General features: G+C 50.2%; 2 protein-coding genes across 6 annotated transcripts in view; one reads left to right on the plus strand and one right to left on the minus strand.

Moving 5' to 3' along the window:
- Positions 1–873: 873 nt before the first annotated feature.
- The window catches only part of LOC143959479 (uncharacterized), a 269,947-nt gene continuing 252,454 nt past the window's right edge, over positions 874–18,366 (minus strand). The window contains exons 1-5 of one of the 2 annotated variants that reach the window (XM_077468144.1): positions 17,891–18,039; positions 14,300–14,415; positions 5,890–6,054; positions 5,678–5,801; positions 878–3,534 (exon numbers count right to left, since the gene is read on the minus strand). In XM_077468144.1, coding sequence (XP_077324270.1) covers positions 2,414–3,534; positions 5,678–5,801; positions 5,890–6,054; positions 14,300–14,359 — 1,470 coding nt within the window. In that variant the 5' untranslated portion in view covers positions 14,360–14,415; positions 17,891–18,039 and the 3' untranslated portion in view covers positions 878–2,413. Of the gene's footprint in view, positions 3,535–5,677; positions 5,802–5,889; positions 6,055–14,299; positions 14,416–17,890; positions 18,040–18,366 lie in introns of those variants that run through there. The other variant, XM_077468145.1, reaches the window with a different exon arrangement.
- The window catches only part of LOC143959480 (gastrula zinc finger protein XlCGF53.1-like), a 15,515-nt gene continuing 15,339 nt past the window's right edge, over positions 18,191–18,366 (plus strand). For 3 of the 4 annotated variants that reach the window (XM_077468146.1, XM_077468148.1, XM_077468149.1), the window contains exon 1: positions 18,192–18,287. The gene's annotated coding sequence lies outside the window, so the exon portion shown is untranslated. Of the gene's footprint in view, positions 18,288–18,366 lie in introns of all 4 variants that reach the window. The other variant, XM_077468152.1, reaches the window with a different exon arrangement.

An 18,366-nucleotide genomic window follows, 5' to 3' on the forward strand; every position in this document is an offset into this window, starting at 1 on the left:
GTGACAGTGGGGATGGTGTGTTGAGGGTGATGAGCTGTGTTGCATCGTTTTGCATTGTGCGCAAAAAGTTTTCATGTGGCCAGAGCACCTTCTTCCACATGTTTGGTGTGTCTCCCAGGTGGCTTGTGGCAAACTTTAGATGAGACTTTTTATGGATATCTTTGAGAAATGTCTTTCTTCTTGCCACTCTTCCATAAAGGGCAGATTTGTGCCGTGTACAACTGATTGTTGTCCTATGGACAGACTCTCCCACCTCAGCTGTAGTTCTCTGCAGTTCATCCAGAGTGATCATGGGCCTCTTGGCTGCATCTCTGATCAGTCTTTTCCTTGTCTGAGCTGAAAGTTTAGAGGGACGGCCAGGTCTTGGTAGATTTGCAGTGGTCTGATACTCCTTCCATTTCAAAATGATGGCTTGCACAGTGCTCCTTGGGATGTTTAAAGCTTGGGAAATCTTTTTGTATCCAAATCCGGCTTTAAACTTCTCCACAACAGTATTACGGACCTGCCTGGTGTGTTCCTTGGTCTTCATGATGCTCTCTGCGCTTTCAACAGAACCCTGAGACTATCACAGAGCAGGTGCATTTATACAGAGACTTGATTACACACAGGTGGATTCTATTTATCACCATCAGTCATTTAGGACAACATTGGATCATTCAGAGATCCTCGCTGAACTTCTGGAGGGAGTTTGCTGCACTGAAAGTAAGGGGGCCGAATAATTTTGCACGCACCACTTTTCTGTTTTTTATTTGCTAAAAAAGTTTAAAATATCCAATAGATTTCGTTCCACTTCACAATTGTGTCCCACTTGTTGGTGATTCTTCACAAAAAAATAAAAATGTTATATCTTTATGTTTGAAGCCTGAAATGTGGCAAAAGGTTGAAAAGTTCAAGGGGGCCGAATACTTTCGCAAGGCACTGTAGGTGGTGTGTTGTTTGTGCTTCAAGGCATTCTTGTGAAGAGCCGATCGATTTTAATGCAATTGTCTTGTATGTTCTTGTAATAAATTTTATTTTTTAACTGATACCTGTAAAGTCCATCATCCACAAACCTACTCTTTAATAACCAAATATGCAAATGAGTTCTGTGATGTAACTGGAGGCGTGCTGGTCCCAGACAAAGACAGCCAGAGAAGTCCACCTCCGCATTTCTCTCAGCTCCGGATTCCTGGCCACAGACTGGCAGATCTATTGGGTGGGAGATCCGAGTAACTGCAGAAAATTCTCCTCTCCACAATGTCCCTTCTAAATGGACCGCGCCATATTCTTGTATGGACTGTACCAGATTCATGAATAGACCGTATTCATGAATGGGCCGTACCAAATTCATGAATGGACCATGCCATATATATATATATATATATTTGGACCGAACCATATTTATGTTTGAACCGTATGATATTTATGATCGGACCGTACCATATTCATGAATGGACCGTGCCATATTTATGATCGGACCATACCATATTCATGAATGGACCATGCCATATATATATATTTGGACCAAACCATATTCATGAATGGACCGTGCCATATTTATGATCGGACCATACCATATTCATGAATGGACCATGCCATATATATATATTTGGACCAAACCATATTCATGAATGGACCGTGCCATATTTATGAATGGACCGTGCCATATTTATGAATGGACCGTGCCATATTTATGATCGGACCGTACCATATTCATGAATGGACCATGCCATATATATATATATATATATTTGGACCGAACCATATTCATGAATGGACCGTACCATATTTATGAATGGACCGTGCCATATTTATGATCGGACCGTGCCATATTCATGAATGGACCATGCCATATATATATATATTTGGACCGAACCATATTCATGAATGGACCGTACCATATTTATGAATGGACCGTGCCATATTTATGATCGGACCGTACCATATTCATGAATGGACCATGCCATATATATATATTTGGACCGAACCATATTCATGAATGGACCGTACCATATATATATATATATATATATATATATATATATATATATATATTTGGACCGAACCATATTTATGTTTGAACCATACCATATTCATGAATGGACCGTGTCATATTCATGAATGGACCGTGCCATATTTATGATCGGACCGTACCATATTTATGATCGGACCGTACCATATTCATGAATGGACCATGCCATATATATATATTTGGACCGAACCATATTCATGAATGGACCGTACCATATTTATGATCGGACCGCGCCATATTTATGACCATCAGTAGAGATTTCTGTGGCTATGTGCAGTCATTACCCGTCCATGTGGCGGCATATCAGGTACGTCCTAGGATAACGCCTTTCATTCATTACGGACAGTCCTAAGTTCCCGGGGCGTGTGCACCAAGCTGATTGTCCTTCAGCTGAAGAATCATCTAGAAGCAGCTGGAGTCTCTCTTGTGAATTTTGACGTGGCGGTTGAAGTGACTTTTGCTGCCGAAACGTTTTCCGCATTTGGCGCAGCAATAGGGGCGTTCCCCGGTGTGAATACGGTTGTGGGTGGTGAGGTTGGACTTTTTGGTGAAACATTTGCCGCAGTGGAAGCAGACATAAGGACGCTCCCCCGTATGAATCCTCTGATGTGTGACCAGGGTTGAGTTGTGGGCAAAGCGCTTCCCGCAATGGAAACACGCGTAGGGCCGCTCTCCGGTGTGGATCCTCTGATGCGTCATGAGATGCGTGTAATAGGCAAAGCATTTCCCACAATAGGCGCAGACATAAGACGTGTCCTTGTTGGGCGTCCGCGGATGCACAAAGAGAGGCGAGGCGTCGGTGAAGTCACATCTGTACGGAGGGAACGGCTTGATTTGGAGTTTTTCGGCTTTGACAGACTTGGTGCTGAAATAGAAGGGATTTCCACGTTGGTCGTATTGTCCTCCTTGTGTGCGATCCAACACGCTATACACGTCTGGGAAATGGTCTTCTTCCCCGGACAGAGGCTCCTCCTTACACGCCGATAAGTAGTCTGCTGGAGTGTAGACCTCATTGTCCTCACAGGAGACCAAGGCCCCAATGTACATGGAGGAATATCTGCTCTGACTATACACGTCTGACAGATGATTGTCCTCCTGCATCCGATGGGCCGGATACACTGCCAGATCTGCAGGGATAGAACAATCGTTGTCTGTCAGATTTTCCTCTTCACATGAGACGGGTTCCTGCTTAATATACACCAACCGGGGCGGAGTGTCTTCTGGAGAGACAGAATCCGATAGGTTATCCTCTTCACATGTCATAGTGGAGGTATACATGACATGATTGGGAGGTGTGGGACCATCCCGGTCCATCGATGTAGATTGTGTCTGAGACAAAGGCAAGTCCTCTACTGTTCCTCCGTTCCTCGTGTCCGCGGCCTCCACTCCTCTCTCATCCTCCGATTCCTCCGTCCTCCATATCTGAGATGGGACTTCTCTTTCTGGTGTCACCTCCTCCTTCTGATATTTATCGGGGATGGGGGAAGGCGATGCCACTGGTGTACTCCTGTACAGACATTTATCTGGAAGAGAGACGAGACTTGTGATATGTCTGTATATAGCACTTCCGAATTACAAGTACAATCCATTCCTAGGAGTCCATCTTTACCCTTCAACCTCTGTGTGCACCTACCTTCACGTGATTGGATACTGCCAAATAAAGCTGCAGGGACATCCCCACCATAGCCATTCCCAGGAAGGACATCCCCCTATATAACCCCTCCCAGCAGGGACATCCCCCTATATAACCCCTCCCACTCCCAGCAGGGAGATCCCCCACCATAGCCACTCCCAGCAGGGACATCCCTATATAGCCACTCCCAGCAGGGACATCCCCCTATATAACCCCTCCCACTCCCAGCAGGGAGATCCCCCACCATAGCCACTCCCAGCAGGGGCATCCCTATATAGCCACTCCCAGCAGGGAGATCCCCCACCATAGACACTCCCAGCAGGGAGATCCCTATATAGCCACTCCCAGCAGGGAGATCCCCCCCCACCATAGCCACTCCCAGCAGGGACATCCATATATATAACCCCTCCCACTCCCAGCAGGGAGATCCCCCACCATAGCCACTCCCAGCAAGGACATCCCTATATAGCCACTCCCAGCAGGGACATCCCCCTATATAACCCCTCCCACTCCCAGCAGGGAGATCCCCCACCATAGCCACTCCCAGCAGGGACATCCCTATAAAGCCACTCCCAGCAGGGACATCCCTATATAGCCACTCCCAGCAGGGACATCCCTATATAGCCACTCCCAGCAGGGACATCCCTATATAGCCACTCCCAGCAGGGACATCCCTATATAGCCAATCCCAGCAGGGACATCCCCCTGTATAACCCCTCCCACTCCCAGCAGGGAGATCCCCCACCATAGCCACTCCCAGCAGGGAGATCCCCCCACTATAGCCACTCCCAGCAGGGACATCCCTATATAGACACTCAAGCAGGGAGATCCCCCCACCATAGCCACTCCCAGCAGGGACATACCTATATAGCCACTCCCAGCAGGGACATCCCCCTGTATAAGCCCTCCCACTCACAGCAGGGACATCCCCACCATAGCCACTGCCAGCAGGGAGATCCCATATATAGCCACTGCCAGCAAGGAGAACCCCTATACCCTATATAGCCACTGCCAGCAAGGAGAACCCCTATACCCTATATAGCCACTCCCAGCAGGGAGAACCCCTATATAGCCACTCCCAGCAGGGAGAACCCCACCATAGCCATGCCCGGCAGGGAGATCCCCACCATAGCCATGCCCAGCAGGGAGATCCCCACCATAGCCACGCCCAGCAGGGACATCCCCCTGTGTATCCCCTCCCACTACCAACAGGGACATCCCCACCATAGCCACTCCCAGCAAGGACATTCACTATATAGCCACTCCCAGCAGGGACAGCCCCACCATAGCCACTCGCAGCAGGCACAGCCACTCTGTAACCCCTCCCCACTCCCAGCAGGGACAGCCCCACCATAGCCACTCCCAGCAGGGACAGCCCCGCTGTAACCCCTCCCACTTCCAGCAAGGACATCCCCTCTATAGCCACTCCCAATCCCAGCAGGGACATCCCCTCTGTAACCCCTTTTTTCTCTAGTAGGGACATCCTTGGATCCCCCTGTTAGGGAGTGAGAGGAGCGATATAGGGATGTCCCTGCTGGGGGTGGGAGGGGGATGTCCCTGCTGGGAGAGGGAGGGGAAATAGAGGGGATGTCCCAGCTAGGATTGGGAGGAGTTATATGGGGGGATGCCCCAGGAACTTTCTGCCAGCGTCCAATTACCGGCACGTAGCCGCATATAACCCGTGGTTTGGGGGGAGGGGGGGGATCTCTGGATCAGTCCCAGATCTGCCCTGCGGATCCCGACATAGGACCTCACCAGCTGCATGCTCCAAACTGAGGACTCCCTGATGCTTGTACACTTCAATACCCAGGTAATAATGGCGGCAATGGATCCATCCTTACTGGTTCACAATAAATAAATCTCCCACTAGAATGAGGAATTTATTGAACAATGGAGAAGCAGCAGAAGGACCTCCGACCTCGTATCTCTGATGGGTACCGTGTGATATGTCTGTCATCTGATCTCACCTGATACAACCTACAGGTCCCAACATATCCTCCTAACCCCCCCAACCAAGGAAGACAATCTCTTACCTGGAGCCGGGAGGGTGTGGTGGTCCTCCATCATGACGTCCTTGTAGAGATCCTTGTGTCCTTCTAAATACTCCCACTCCTCCATGGAGAAATAGACAGTGACATCCTGACACCTTATAGGAACCTGACACACACAATGATACAGTCACCATCCAGACACATCCCTTGTCTGTTACTGGATAATGTCCCACAATTCCCAGAATCCTCCTCACCTCTCCTGTCAGCAGCTCTGTGATCTTATTGGTCAGTTCCAGGATCTTCTGCTCATTCTTTCCTTTACAAGGTCTAACCGTAACCGGGCTCCGAGTCCTGCAGGATCCTCCTGATATAAGCGGGCGGTTTCGGTTATGGTCGAGTTTCTTTACAACGACATAATCCTGAAAAATAGAAGAAAGATAAAAGAAATTTTCTTGGAAAGGAGTCCATCGAGGGACACAGAAATCTTTCACCTTCAGGTTCTACTTCTGCCTACAGGATGATTGGACACATTATGGGAAGCAACAAAAATTGTAGGCCAGCCCAGGGAAAGCCCTCCCGCTACCAGCATAGCTTAGTTATTATTATTATTATACAGGATTTATATGGCGCCAACAGTTTGCACAGCGCTTTGCAACATCGGGGAAGACAGTACAATTACAATGCAATTCAATACAAGAAGGATCAGAGGGCCCTGCTCATTAGAGCTTACAATCTAGAAGGGAGGGTCAAGTGGAACAAAGGGGAGTATCTGTGGGGGATGATCAGATGGAGAAAATGAAAATACAGTTGTTAGGTGGGGGGAGGGGAGGCTTCTCTGAAGAGAAGGGTTTTCAGGGATCGCCTGAAAGCCAATAGAGTAGGAGATAAGCAGACAGATTGGGGTAAGGAGTTCCATAGGCTTGGAGAGGCTCGGGAGAAGTCCTGGAGGCGGATATGGGAGGAGGTGATGAGCGAGAGAGCAGGAGGTCTTGAGAAGAAGAAAGAGAGTGGTTAGGTTGGTATTTTGAGACTAAGTCAGTGATGTGGCTGGGGGCCGAGTTGTGGACGGCTTTGTACATAGTTGTTAGTATTTTGAATTGAATTCTTTGGCCGAGCGAAATCCAGTGGAGGGATTGGCAGAGAGGAGTGGCAGAGACAGAGCGATTGGTAAGGTGGATGAGTCTGGCAGCGGCATTCATGATGGACTGAAGGGGGGGGAGGAGCCTATGTAGAGGTAAGCCAATAAGGAGGGAGTTGCAGTAGTCGAGGTGAGAGATGACCAGCGAGTGAATGAAGAGCTCTGTGGTGTGATTGGTTAGAAAGGGGCGCATGTCGGAGATGTTCTGGAGGTTGAGGCGGGAAGATTTGGACAGCGATTGGACGTGCGGCTTAAAGGAGAGTTCAGAGTCCAGGACCACACCTAGATCCTTGGCATGTGGGGGATGGGCTGATAGTTGTGCCATCGATTTTGACAGAGAGATCAGGAGAAGTGGCACGTGGGGGAGGAGAAATGAGAAGTTCAGTTTTGGATAGATAATAGCAATACAGAATAGAGAGCATGATGATAAACACAGAGGGACAGGACCGGGGTCCTTCCATGGACTTCAGAAAAAGAATTTATAGTATAAGCCTTTGTCTTTCTCATCCATTGAGGGACATGGGAGAGTCTTTCACATTTGGGACATCCAAAAGCAGTCCAACCGAAGGGTGAGGGACACGAAAAAACAACCGCTAACAGGCCCAAAGTAAATAGGATGAAAACTGAGGACTGAAGAACCAAAAGGTGGTACCAGACGAGGCTGCAACCTTCACCTGCCTACAAAAAACACGGGAACCTTCATAGGGCCTTCGCAGGACCTTCAGAGGGCCTTCACGGGGCCTTCACGGGACCTTCACAGGACCTTCACAGGACCTTCACAGGACCTTCACAAGACCTTCACAGAACCTTCACAGAACCTTCACAGGGCCTTCACAAGACCTTCACAGAACCTTCACAGAACCTTCACAGGGCCTTCACAGAGCCTTCACAGAACCTTCACAGAACCTTCACAGAACCTTTACAGGACCTTCACAGGACCTTCACAGGAACTTCACAGGACCTTCACAGGACCTTCACAAGACCTTCACAAGACCTTCACAGGAACTTCACAGGACCTTCACAGGACCTTCACAAGACCTTCACAGGACCTTCACAAGACCTTCACAGAACCTTCACAGAACCTTCACAGGGCCTTCACAGAGCCTTCACAGAACCTTCACAGAACCTTTACAGGACCTTCACAGGACCTTCACAGGAACTTCACAGGACCTTCACAGGACCTTCACAAGACCTTCACAAGACCTTCACAGGAACTTCACAGGACCTTCACAGGACCTTCACAAGACCTTCACAGGACCTTCACAAGACCTTCACAGGACCTTCACAGGACCTTCACAGGACCTTCACAGGACCTTCACAAGACCTTCACAGGACCTTCACAGGACCTTCACAGGACCTTCACAAGACCTTCACAGGACCTTCACAGGACCTTCACAGGACCTTCACAAGACCTTTACAGGACCTTCACAAGACCTTCCCAGGACCTTCACAGGACCTTCACAAGACCTTCACAAGACCTTCACAGGAACTTCACAGGACCTTCACAAGACCTTCACAAGACCTTCACAAGACCTTCACAGGACCTTCACAAGACCTTCACAGGACCTTCACAGGACCTTCACAGGAACTTCACAGGACCTTCACAAGACCTTCACAGGCCCTTCCCAGGCCCTTCACAAGACCTTCAGAGGACCTTCACAGGCCAGAAGATGGAGAAGTCAAATATGTCTCCACAAGGAAAAGGACTGATACAAGGGACAGCACAGGGATCATGTATGACTCCACGGGAAAGGCTTTCCTCCCACAAAGTCAAAAAGCACAACCAAGGTAACCTACGTGTGAACTCCACATACAAGAATCACACAAGGGTTAGAAGGTTAACCTTATTAACAAAAAATAGCAAGAAAGAATGTAGACTTAATGTTTGTTTTTTCTGGAACAGAGAAGGCCCCCCTCATATAGATGAACAAGACGATTTGGGGGGGGGGGGGCTTGGATTCAGGAATATAGATCCCTCAGAGTCACCAGAGTGTTCCCTGCCACCAACAGCAGATTACTCTACTTGGAAATTGTTTAGAATGCATCTGAAACCAGGATATGAAGACGCCACATCCAGCGTCCTCTACCTGCAACACCTGAGTGTATGGAGCGCTCCTCTATGTCCAGAAGTAAGTTGGGGTGGCCTGACCTCCAGTTGCCTGCACCTGAGATGACCTCCGCTTGCCTGCACCTGAGATGACCTCCGCTTGCCTGCACCTGAGATGACCTCCGCTTGCCTGCACCCGAGATGACCTCCGCTTGCCTGCACCCGAGATGACCTCCGCTTGCCTGCACCCGAGATGACCTCCGCTTGCCTGCACCCGAGATGACCTCCGCTTGCCTGCACCCGAGATGACCTCCGCTTGCCTGCACCCGAGATGACCTCCGCTTGCCTGCACCCGAGATGACCTCCGCTTGCCTGCACCCGAGATGACCTCCGCTTGCCTGCACCCGAGATGACCTCCGCTTGCCTGCACCCGAGATGACCTCCGCTTGCCTGCACCCGAGATGGCCTCCGCTTGCCTGCACCCGAGATGACCTCCGCTTGCCTGCACCCGAGATGACCTCCGCTTGCCTGCACCCGAGATGACCTCCGCTTGCCTGCACCCGAGATGACCTCCGCTTGCCTGCACCCGAGATGACCTCCGCTTGCCTGCACCCGAGATGACCTCCGCTTGCCTGCACCCGAGATGACCTCCAATTGCCTGCACCCGAGATGGCCTCCAATTGCCTGCACCCGAGATGGCCTCCGCTTGCCTGCACCCGAGATGACCTCCGCTTGCCTGCACCCGAGATGACCTCCGCTTGCCTGCACCCGAGATGACCTCCGCTTGCCTGCACCCGAGATGACCTCCGCTTGCCTGCACCCGAGATGACCTCCGCTTGCCTGCACCCGAGATGACCTCCGCTTGCCTGCACCTGAGATGGCCTCCAATTGCCTGCACCTGAGATGGCCTCCAATTGCCTGCACCCGAGATGACCTCCGCTTGCCTGCACCCGAGATGACCTCCGCTTGCCTGCACCTGAGATGGCCTCCAATTGCCTGCACCTGAAAAATGCACTAGGCTCAACACTGGGGCAATTACCCCAGAGAATACTCAGTGTGCGGGGGCAGTATGGAAATGTCAGAGCACTGTGAGTACGACAATCAGTAGGTAAGTGTCCTAGGTGACCACAGAGGCCAGAGAATCCCCTGGGAAAAGGGAAGGAATGGTGGATCTGGTGGATACTGTGTAAAACTTTGAGGCATTGAGGCCCCCAAATAGGCAGATGTTTCCTCTGGAAGAGTGACCAGGATGGAATACGGAGATGAATCTGACATAAGAGCTGGGACAAGGACACCTTGTTCATGGAGACCCCAAAAGGAGCCGAGGTAAGTCTGTTACCTGGTACAGCGATACGGGAGGGCTGAAAATGAGGAGCTGGTGGTGAAGGCTCTGTCTGTATCCCGGGACTATCACCCTCTGCATTGCCTGAGGGGACAACTACCCAAGACTTACCCCCACTTTAGAAAGTGCCCCCAGCTTCCCCACATAGAGATGAGATTCAAATAATCAGAAGACTGGTGAGAATGTAATAACATAGTGGTGGCACAGTGGTGTAGTGGTTAGCACTCTCGCCTAGCAGTAAAAAGGGTCGCTGGTTTGAATCCCAACCACGACACTACCTGCATGGAGTTTGCATGTTCTCCCTGTGCCTGTGTAGATTGTGACCTCCCAGAATCCTCCTCACCTCTCCGGTCAGGTCTGTGTTTTATTAATAGAGATAAGAGTGATGTCATGTGACCTCCCAGAATCCTCCTCACCTCTCCGGTCAGGTCTGTTTTTTATTAATAGAGATGAGAGTGATGTCATGTGACCTCCCAGAATCCTCCTCACCTCTCCGGTCAGGTCTGTGTTTTATTAATAGAGATAAGAGTGATGTCATGTGACCTCCCAGAATCCTCCCCTCCTCTCCGGTCAGGTCTGTGTTTTATTATTAGAGATAACAGTGATGTCATGTGACCTCCCAGAATCCTCCTCTCCTCTCTGGTCAGGTCTGTGTTTTATTAATAGAGATAAGTGACGTCATGTGACCTCCCAGAATCCTCCTCACCTCTCCGGTCAGGTCCGTGTTTTATTAATAGAGATGAGAGTGATGTCATGTGACCTCCCAGAATCCTCCTCACCTCTCCGGTCAGGTCTGTGTTTTATTATTAGAGATAAGAGTGATGTCATGTGACCTCCCAGAATACTCCTCTCCTCTCCGGTCAGGTCTGTGTTTTATTATTAGAGATAAGAGTGATGTCATGTGACCTCCCAGAATCCTCCTCTCCTCTCCGGTCAGGTCTGTGTTTTATTAATAGAGATGAGAGTGATGTCATGTGACCTCCCAGAATCCACCTCTCCTCTCCGGTCAGGTCTGTGTTTTATTATTAGAGATAAGAGTGATGTCATGTGACCTCCCAGAATCCTCCTCACCTCTCCGGTCAGGTCTGTGTTTTATTAATAGAGATAAGTGATGTCATGTGACCTCCCAGAATACTCCTCTCCTCTCCGGTCAGGTCTGTGTTTTATTATTAGAGATAAAAGTGATGTCATGTGACCTCCCAGAATACTCCTCTCCTCTCCGGTCAGGTCTGTGTTTTATTAATAGAGATAAGTGATGTCATGTGACCTCCCAGAATCCTCCTCACCTCTCCGGTCAGGTCTGTGTTTTATTAATAGAGATAAGAGTGATGTCATGTGACCTCCCAGAATCCTCCTCACCTCTCCGGTCAGGTCTGTGTTTTATTAATAGAGATAAGAGTGATGTCATGTGACCTCCCAGAATCCTCCTCACCTCTCCGGTCAGGTCTGTGTATTATTAACAGAGATAAGAGTGATGTCATGTGACCCCCCCCCAGAATCCTCCTCACCTCTCCGGTCAGGTCTGTGTTTTATTATTAGAGATGAGAGTGATGTCATGTGACCTCCCAGAATCCTCTTCACCTCTCCGGTCAGCTCTGTGTTTTATTAATAGAGATGAGAGTGATGTCATGTGACCTCCCAGAATCCTCCTCACCTCTCCGGTCAGGTCTGTGTTTTATTAATAGAGATAAGAGTGATGTCATGTGACCTCCCAGAATCCTCCTCACCTCTCCGGTCAGGTCTGTGTTTTATTAATAGAGATAAGAGTGATGTCATGTGACCTCCCAGAATCCTCCTCACCTCTCCGGTCAGGTCTGTTTTTTATTAATAGAGATGAGAGTGATGTCATGTGACCTCCCAGAATCCTCCTCACCTCTCCGGTCAGGTCTGTGTTTTATTAATAGAGATAAGAGTGATGTCATGTGACCTCCCAGAATCCTCCCCTCCTCTCCGGTCAGGTCTGTGTTTTATTATTAGAGATAACAGTGATGTCATGTGACCTCCCAGAATCCTCCTCTCCTCTCTGGTCAGGTCTGTGTTTTATTAATAGAGATAAGTGACGTCATGTGACCTCCCAGAATCCTCCTCACCTCTCCGGTCAGGTCCGTGTTTTATTAATAGAGATGAGAGTGATGTCATGTGACCTCCCAGAATCCTCCTCACCTCTCCGGTCAGGTCTGTGTTTTATTATTAGAGATAAGAGTGATGTCATGTGACCTCCCAGAATACTCCTCTCCTCTCCGGTCAGGTCTGTGTTTTATTATTAGAGATAAGAGTGATGTCATGTGACCTCCCAGAATCCTCCTCTCCTCTCCGGTCAGGTCTGTGTTTTATTAATAGAGATGAGAGTGATGTCATGTGACCTCCCAGAATCCACCTCTCCTCTCCGGTCAGGTCTGTGTATTATTAATAGAGATAAGAGTGATGTCATGTGACCTCCCAGAATCCTCCTCACCTCTCCGGTCAGGTCTGTGTTTTATTATTAGAGATAAGAGTGATGTCATGTGACCTCCCAGAATCCTCCTCACCTCTCCGGTCAGGTCTGTGTTTTATTAATAGAGATAAGTGATGTCATGTGACCTCCCAGAATACTCCTCTCCTCTCCGGTCAGGTCTGTGTTTTATTATTAGAGATAAAAGTGATGTCATGTGACCTCCCAGAATACTCCTCTCCTCTCCGGTCAGGTCTGTGTTTTATTAATAGAGATAAGTGATGTCATGTGACCTCCCAGAATCCTCCTCACCTCTCCGGTCAGGTCTGTGTTTTATTAATAGAGATAAGAGTGATGTCATGTGACCTCCCAGAATCCTCCTCACCTCTCCGGTCAGGTCTGTGTATTATTAACAGAGATAAGAGTGATGTCATGTGACCCCCCCCCAGAATCCTCCTCACCTCTCCGGTCAGGTCTGTGTTTTATTATTAGAGATGAGAGTGATGTCATGTGACCTCCCAGAATCCTCTTCACCTCTCCGGTCAGCTCTGTGTTTTATTAATAGAGATGAGAGTGATGTCATGTGACCTCCCAGAATCCTCCTCACCTCTCCGGTCAGGTCTGTGTATTATTAATAGAGATAAGAGTGATGTCATGTGACCTCCCAGAATCCTCCTCACCTCTCCGGTCAGGTCTGTGTTTTATTAATAGAGATGAGAGTGATGTCATGTGACCTCCCAGAATCCTCCTCACCTCTCCGGTCAGGTCTGTGTTTTATTAATAGAGATAAGAGTGATGTCATGTGACCCCCCCCCCAGAATCCTCCTCACCTCTCCGGTCAGGTCTGTGTTTTATTATTAGAGATGAGAGTGATGTCATGTGACCTCCCAGAATCCTCCTCACCTCTCCGGTCAGGTCTGTTTTATTAATAGAGAAGAGTGATGTCATGTGACCTCCCAGAATCCTCCTCACCTCTCCGGTCAGGTCTGTGTTTTATTATTAGAGATGAGAGTGATGTCATGTGACCTCCCAGAATCCTCTTCACCTCTCCGGTCAGCTCTGTGTTTTATTAATAGAGATAAGAGTGATGTCATGTGACCTCCCAGAATCCTCCTCACCTCTCCGGTCAGGTCTGTGTATTATTAATAGAGATAAGAGTGATGTCATGTGACCTCCCAGAATCCTCCTCACCTCTCCGGTCAGGTCTGTGTTTTATTAATAGAGATGAGAGTGATGTCATGTGACCTCCCAGAATCCTCCTCACCTCTCCGGTCAGGTCTGTGTTTTATTAATAGAGATAAGAGTGATGTCATGTGACCCCCCCCCCAGAATCCTCCTCACCTCTCCGGTCAGGTCTGTGTATTATTAATAGAGATGAGAGTGATGTCATGTGACCTCCCAGAATCCTCCTCACCTCTCCGGTCAGGTCTGTGTTTTATTAATAGAGATAAGAGTGATGTCATGTGACCTCCCAGAATCCTCCTCACCTCTCCGGTCAGGTCTGTGTTTTATTAATAGAGATAAGAGTGATGTCATGTGACCTCCCAGAATCCTCCTCACCTCTCCGGTCAGGTCTGTGTATTATTAATAGAGATAAGAGTGATGTCATGTGACCTCCCAGAATCCTCCTCACCTCTCCGGTCAGGTCTGTGTATTATTAATAGAGATAAGAGTGATGTCATGTGACCTCCCAGAATCCTCCTCACCTCTCCGGTCAGCAGGTAAAGGATCTCCAGGGTGAGGTCTATGATGGTCCCGTGATCCATGCTGATTTGGGGGAATGGTGTCAGATCCTAGATGTAATCCGGGTGTTGCAGGGAAGCTGTATACAGTAACAATGGAGGAAAAGGTTATTATTATTATTATCGATTTATATAGCGCCAACAGTTTACGCATCACTTTACAATGTATGGGGGGGACGACACAATTACAGTACAATACCAAAGGTACAGGAGGGCCCGGCCCGTAGAGCTTACATTCTAAAGGGAGGGGGTGGTGGTACAAAAGATAATAGCTGCAGAGAATGATTTGATGGGGGGGCTCGGGGACGGTTGTTAGGTGGGGTTGGGATCGGCTTCCCTGAATAAATGAGTTTTCAGTGAACTCCTAAAGGTGGACAGGGTAGGGGCTGATCGGATAGACTGGGGCAGGGAGTTCCAGAGGAAGGGAGAGGCTCTGGAGAAGTCCTGAAGGCGAGCATGAGAGGAGGTAATAAGGGAGGTAGAGATCAGGAGGTCCTCAGAGGAGCGGAGAGGACGATTTGGGCGATATCTGCAGATGAGGTTGGTGATGTAGATGGGGGGGGGGGCGATATTGTGGATCACTTTGTATGTTATGGTGAGCATTTTGAATGTTACACGGTGGGGGAGGGGAAGCCAGTGAAAGGATTGGCAGAGAGGGGCGGCAGTCACAGATCGATTAGTGAGGTGTATTAGTCTAGTAGCAGCATTCATAATAGACTGAAGGGGGAGGAGCCTGCGTAAGGGTCGGCCAATAAGCCGAGAGTTGCCGTAGTCAAGGTGGGAAATAATCGCGGAGTGAAGAAGTTGCTTTGTGGTGTCATTGGTCAGGAAGGTGGAATTCTGGAGATGTTGTGGAGGGGAAGGCGGCAGGATTTAGCCAGTGATTGGATGTGGGGAGAAGGAGAGGTCAGAGTCAAGGATTACACCCAGGACCCCGCCATGTGTGGAGGGACCAATGGTTGTGTTGTTGATATTAATGGTGAAGTCATGGGGGGAGGAGGAAATATAAGAAGCTCAGTATTAGAACGATTGATTTGGAGGAAGTGGTGTGACCTCCATATAAATAGGTCATTCAATAAGTTGGAGATCTGTGAGGGGATGGAGGGGGTGAGTTGAGGAGATGGAGGGGGGTGAGTTGAGGAGACGGAGGGGGGTGAGTTGAGGAGACGGAGGGGGGTGAGTTGAGGAGACGGAGGGGGTGAGTTGAGGAGACGGAGGGGATGAGTTGAGGAGACGGAGGGGATGAGTTGAGGAGACGGAGGGGGTGAGTTGAGGGGATGGAGGGGGGTGAGTTGAGGGGATGGAGGGGGGTGAGTTGAGGGGATGGAGGGGGTGAGTTGAGGGGATGGAGGGGGTAAGTTGAGGGGATGGAGGGGGTAAGTTGAGGAGATGGAGGGGGTGAGTTGAGGAGATGGAGGGGGTGAGTTGAGGGGATGGAGGGGGTGAGTTGAGGGGATGGAGGGGGTGAGTTGAGGAGATGGAGGGGGTGAGTTGAGGGGATGGAGGGGGTGAGTTGAGGGGATGGAGGGGGTGAGTTGAGGGGATGGAGGGGGTGAGTTGAGGGGATGGAGGGGGTGAGTTGAGGAGATGGAGGGGGTGAGTTGAGGAGATGGAGGGGGTGAGTTGAGGGGATGGAGGGGGTGAGTTGAGGAGATGGAGGGGGTGAGTTGAGGGGATGGAGGGGGTGAGTTGAGGGGATGGAGGGGGTAAGTTGAGGGGGTGAGTTGAGGAGATGGAGGGGGTGAGTTGAGGGGATGGAGGGGGTGAGTTGAGGAGATGGAGGGGGTGAGTTGAGGAGATGGAGGGGGTGAGTTGAGGGGATGGAGGGGGTGAGTTGAGGGGATGGAGGGGGTGAGTTGAGGAGATGGAGGGGGTGAGTTGAGGAGATGGAGGGGGTGAGTTGAGGGGATGGAGGGGGTGAGTTGAGGGGATGAGTTGAGGGGATGGAGGGGGTGAGTTGAGGGGATGGAGGGGGTGAGTTGAGGGGATGGAGGGGGTAAGTTGAGGGGGTGAGTTGAGGAGATGGAGGGGGTGAGTTGAGGGGATGGGAGGGGGTGAGTTGAGGGGATGGAGGGGGTGAGTTGAGGAGATGGAGGGGGTGAGTTGAGGAGATGGAGGGGGTGAGTTGAGGGGATGGAGGGGGTGAGTTGAGGAGATGGAGGGGGTGAGTTGAGGAGATGGAGGGGGTGAGTTGAGGGGATGGAGGGGGTGAGTTGAGGGGATGGAGGGGATGAGTTGAGGAGATGGAGGGGGTGAGTTGAGGAGATGGAGGGGGTGAGTTGAGGGGATGGAGGGGGTGAGTTGAGGGGATGAGTTGAGGAGATGGAGGGGGTGAGTTGAGGGGATGGAGGGGGTGAGTTGAGGAGATGGAGGGGGTGAGTTGAGGAGATGGAGGGGGTGAGTTGAGGAGATGGAGGGGGTGAGTTGAGGGGATGGAGGGGGTGAGTTGAGGGGATGAGTTGAGGGGATGGAGGGGGTGAGTTGAGGGGATGGAGGGGGTGAGTTGAGGGGATGGAGGGGGTAAGTTGAGGGGGTGAGTTGAGGAGATGGAGGGGGTGAGTTGAGGGGATGGAGGGGGTGAGTTGAGGAGATGGAGGGGGTGAGTTGAGGAGATGGAGGGGGTGAGTTGAGGAGATGGAGGGGGTGAGTTGAGGAGATGGAGGGGGTGAGTTGAGGAGATGGAGGGGGTGAGTTGAGGGGATGGAGGGGGTGAGTTGAGGAGATGGAGGGGGTGAGTTGAGGGGATGGAGGGGGTGAGTTGAGGGGATGGAGGGGGTAAGTTGAGGAGATGGAGGGGGTGAGTTGAGGGGATGGAGGGGGTGAGTTGAGGGGATGGAGGGGGTGAGTTGAGGAGATGGAGGGGGTGAGTTGAGGGGATGGAGGGGGTGAGTTGAGGGGATGGAGGGGGTGAGTTGAGGGGATGAGTTGAGGGGATGGAGGGGGTGAGTTGAGGGGATGGAGCGGGTAAGTTGAGGGGATGGAGGGGGTGAGTTGAGGAGATGGAGGGGGTGAGTTGAGGGGATGGAGGGGGTAAGTTGAGGAGACGGAGGGGGTGAGTTGAGGAGACGGAGGGGGTGAGTTGAGGAGGTGAGTTGAGGAGACGGAGGGGGTGAGTTGAGGAGACGGAGCCCCCTCCACAGGGGTATATAGATCTCTGTGTATATATGACGTGTATACTGTCAGTAAAGACATCACACCACAGGGGTATATAGATCTCTGTGTATATATGACATGTATACTGTCAGTAAAGACATCACACCACAGGGGTATATAGATCTCTGTGTATATATGACGTGTATACTGTCAGTAATGACATCACACCACAGGGGTATATAGATCTCTGTGTATATATGACATGTATACTGTCAGTAATGACATCACACCACAGGGGTATATAGATCTCTGTGTATATATGACGTGTGTACTGTCAGTAATGACGTCACACCACAGGGGTATATAGATCTGTGTATATGTGAGGTGTATACTGTCAGTAATGACGTGACACCACAGGGGTATATAGATCTCTCTGTAGTAATATAAATTCTCATAATTTACCTTCTCTCTCATCTGTTTTACTGCCTCTCCCCGCAGCCGGAAATGACTTGCGTCTCAGCACTGTCAGCTCTGCGTTCCAGAAGCCGGAAGTGACGTCCCGATAAGGTAGAATTGTGTGACACGGCGCCCCCTGGTGTTTGGCTGTGTGAAGTGCGGTCTTCTTTATATATAAATCGGGAGAGATTATTGGAGATGAGAATCCTGATCGCTCTGTTATCTTATCGCAACTTCGCCTCACATATCCGATCACAGGATTTCACACCAGACTCTCATTCTCCGCGATGGTGCTTGTTGGTCTTCAAGAAAATGGCGGCTAAAGACCCAGAATTCCCTGCTGTGGGGGGAGGGGGCGGGGCGGACGCTGTAAGGTGAGGAGTCACCTGAGACACTGGAAGAGGTAATTGTATTGTGTGTCCCCCTCCCCCATCATCTGTATGTACCCCTCCCCCTAATCATATCCTTTTGTGTCCCCCTCC

This window comes from Lithobates pipiens, unplaced genomic scaffold (genome assembly GCF_037356315.1).
Source record: "Lithobates pipiens isolate NorthernLeopardFrog02 unplaced genomic scaffold, aLitPip1_a1.2 Scaffold_77, whole genome shotgun sequence".
In the NCBI taxonomy this organism is placed as follows: Eukaryota; Metazoa; Chordata; class Amphibia; order Anura; family Ranidae; genus Lithobates; species Lithobates pipiens.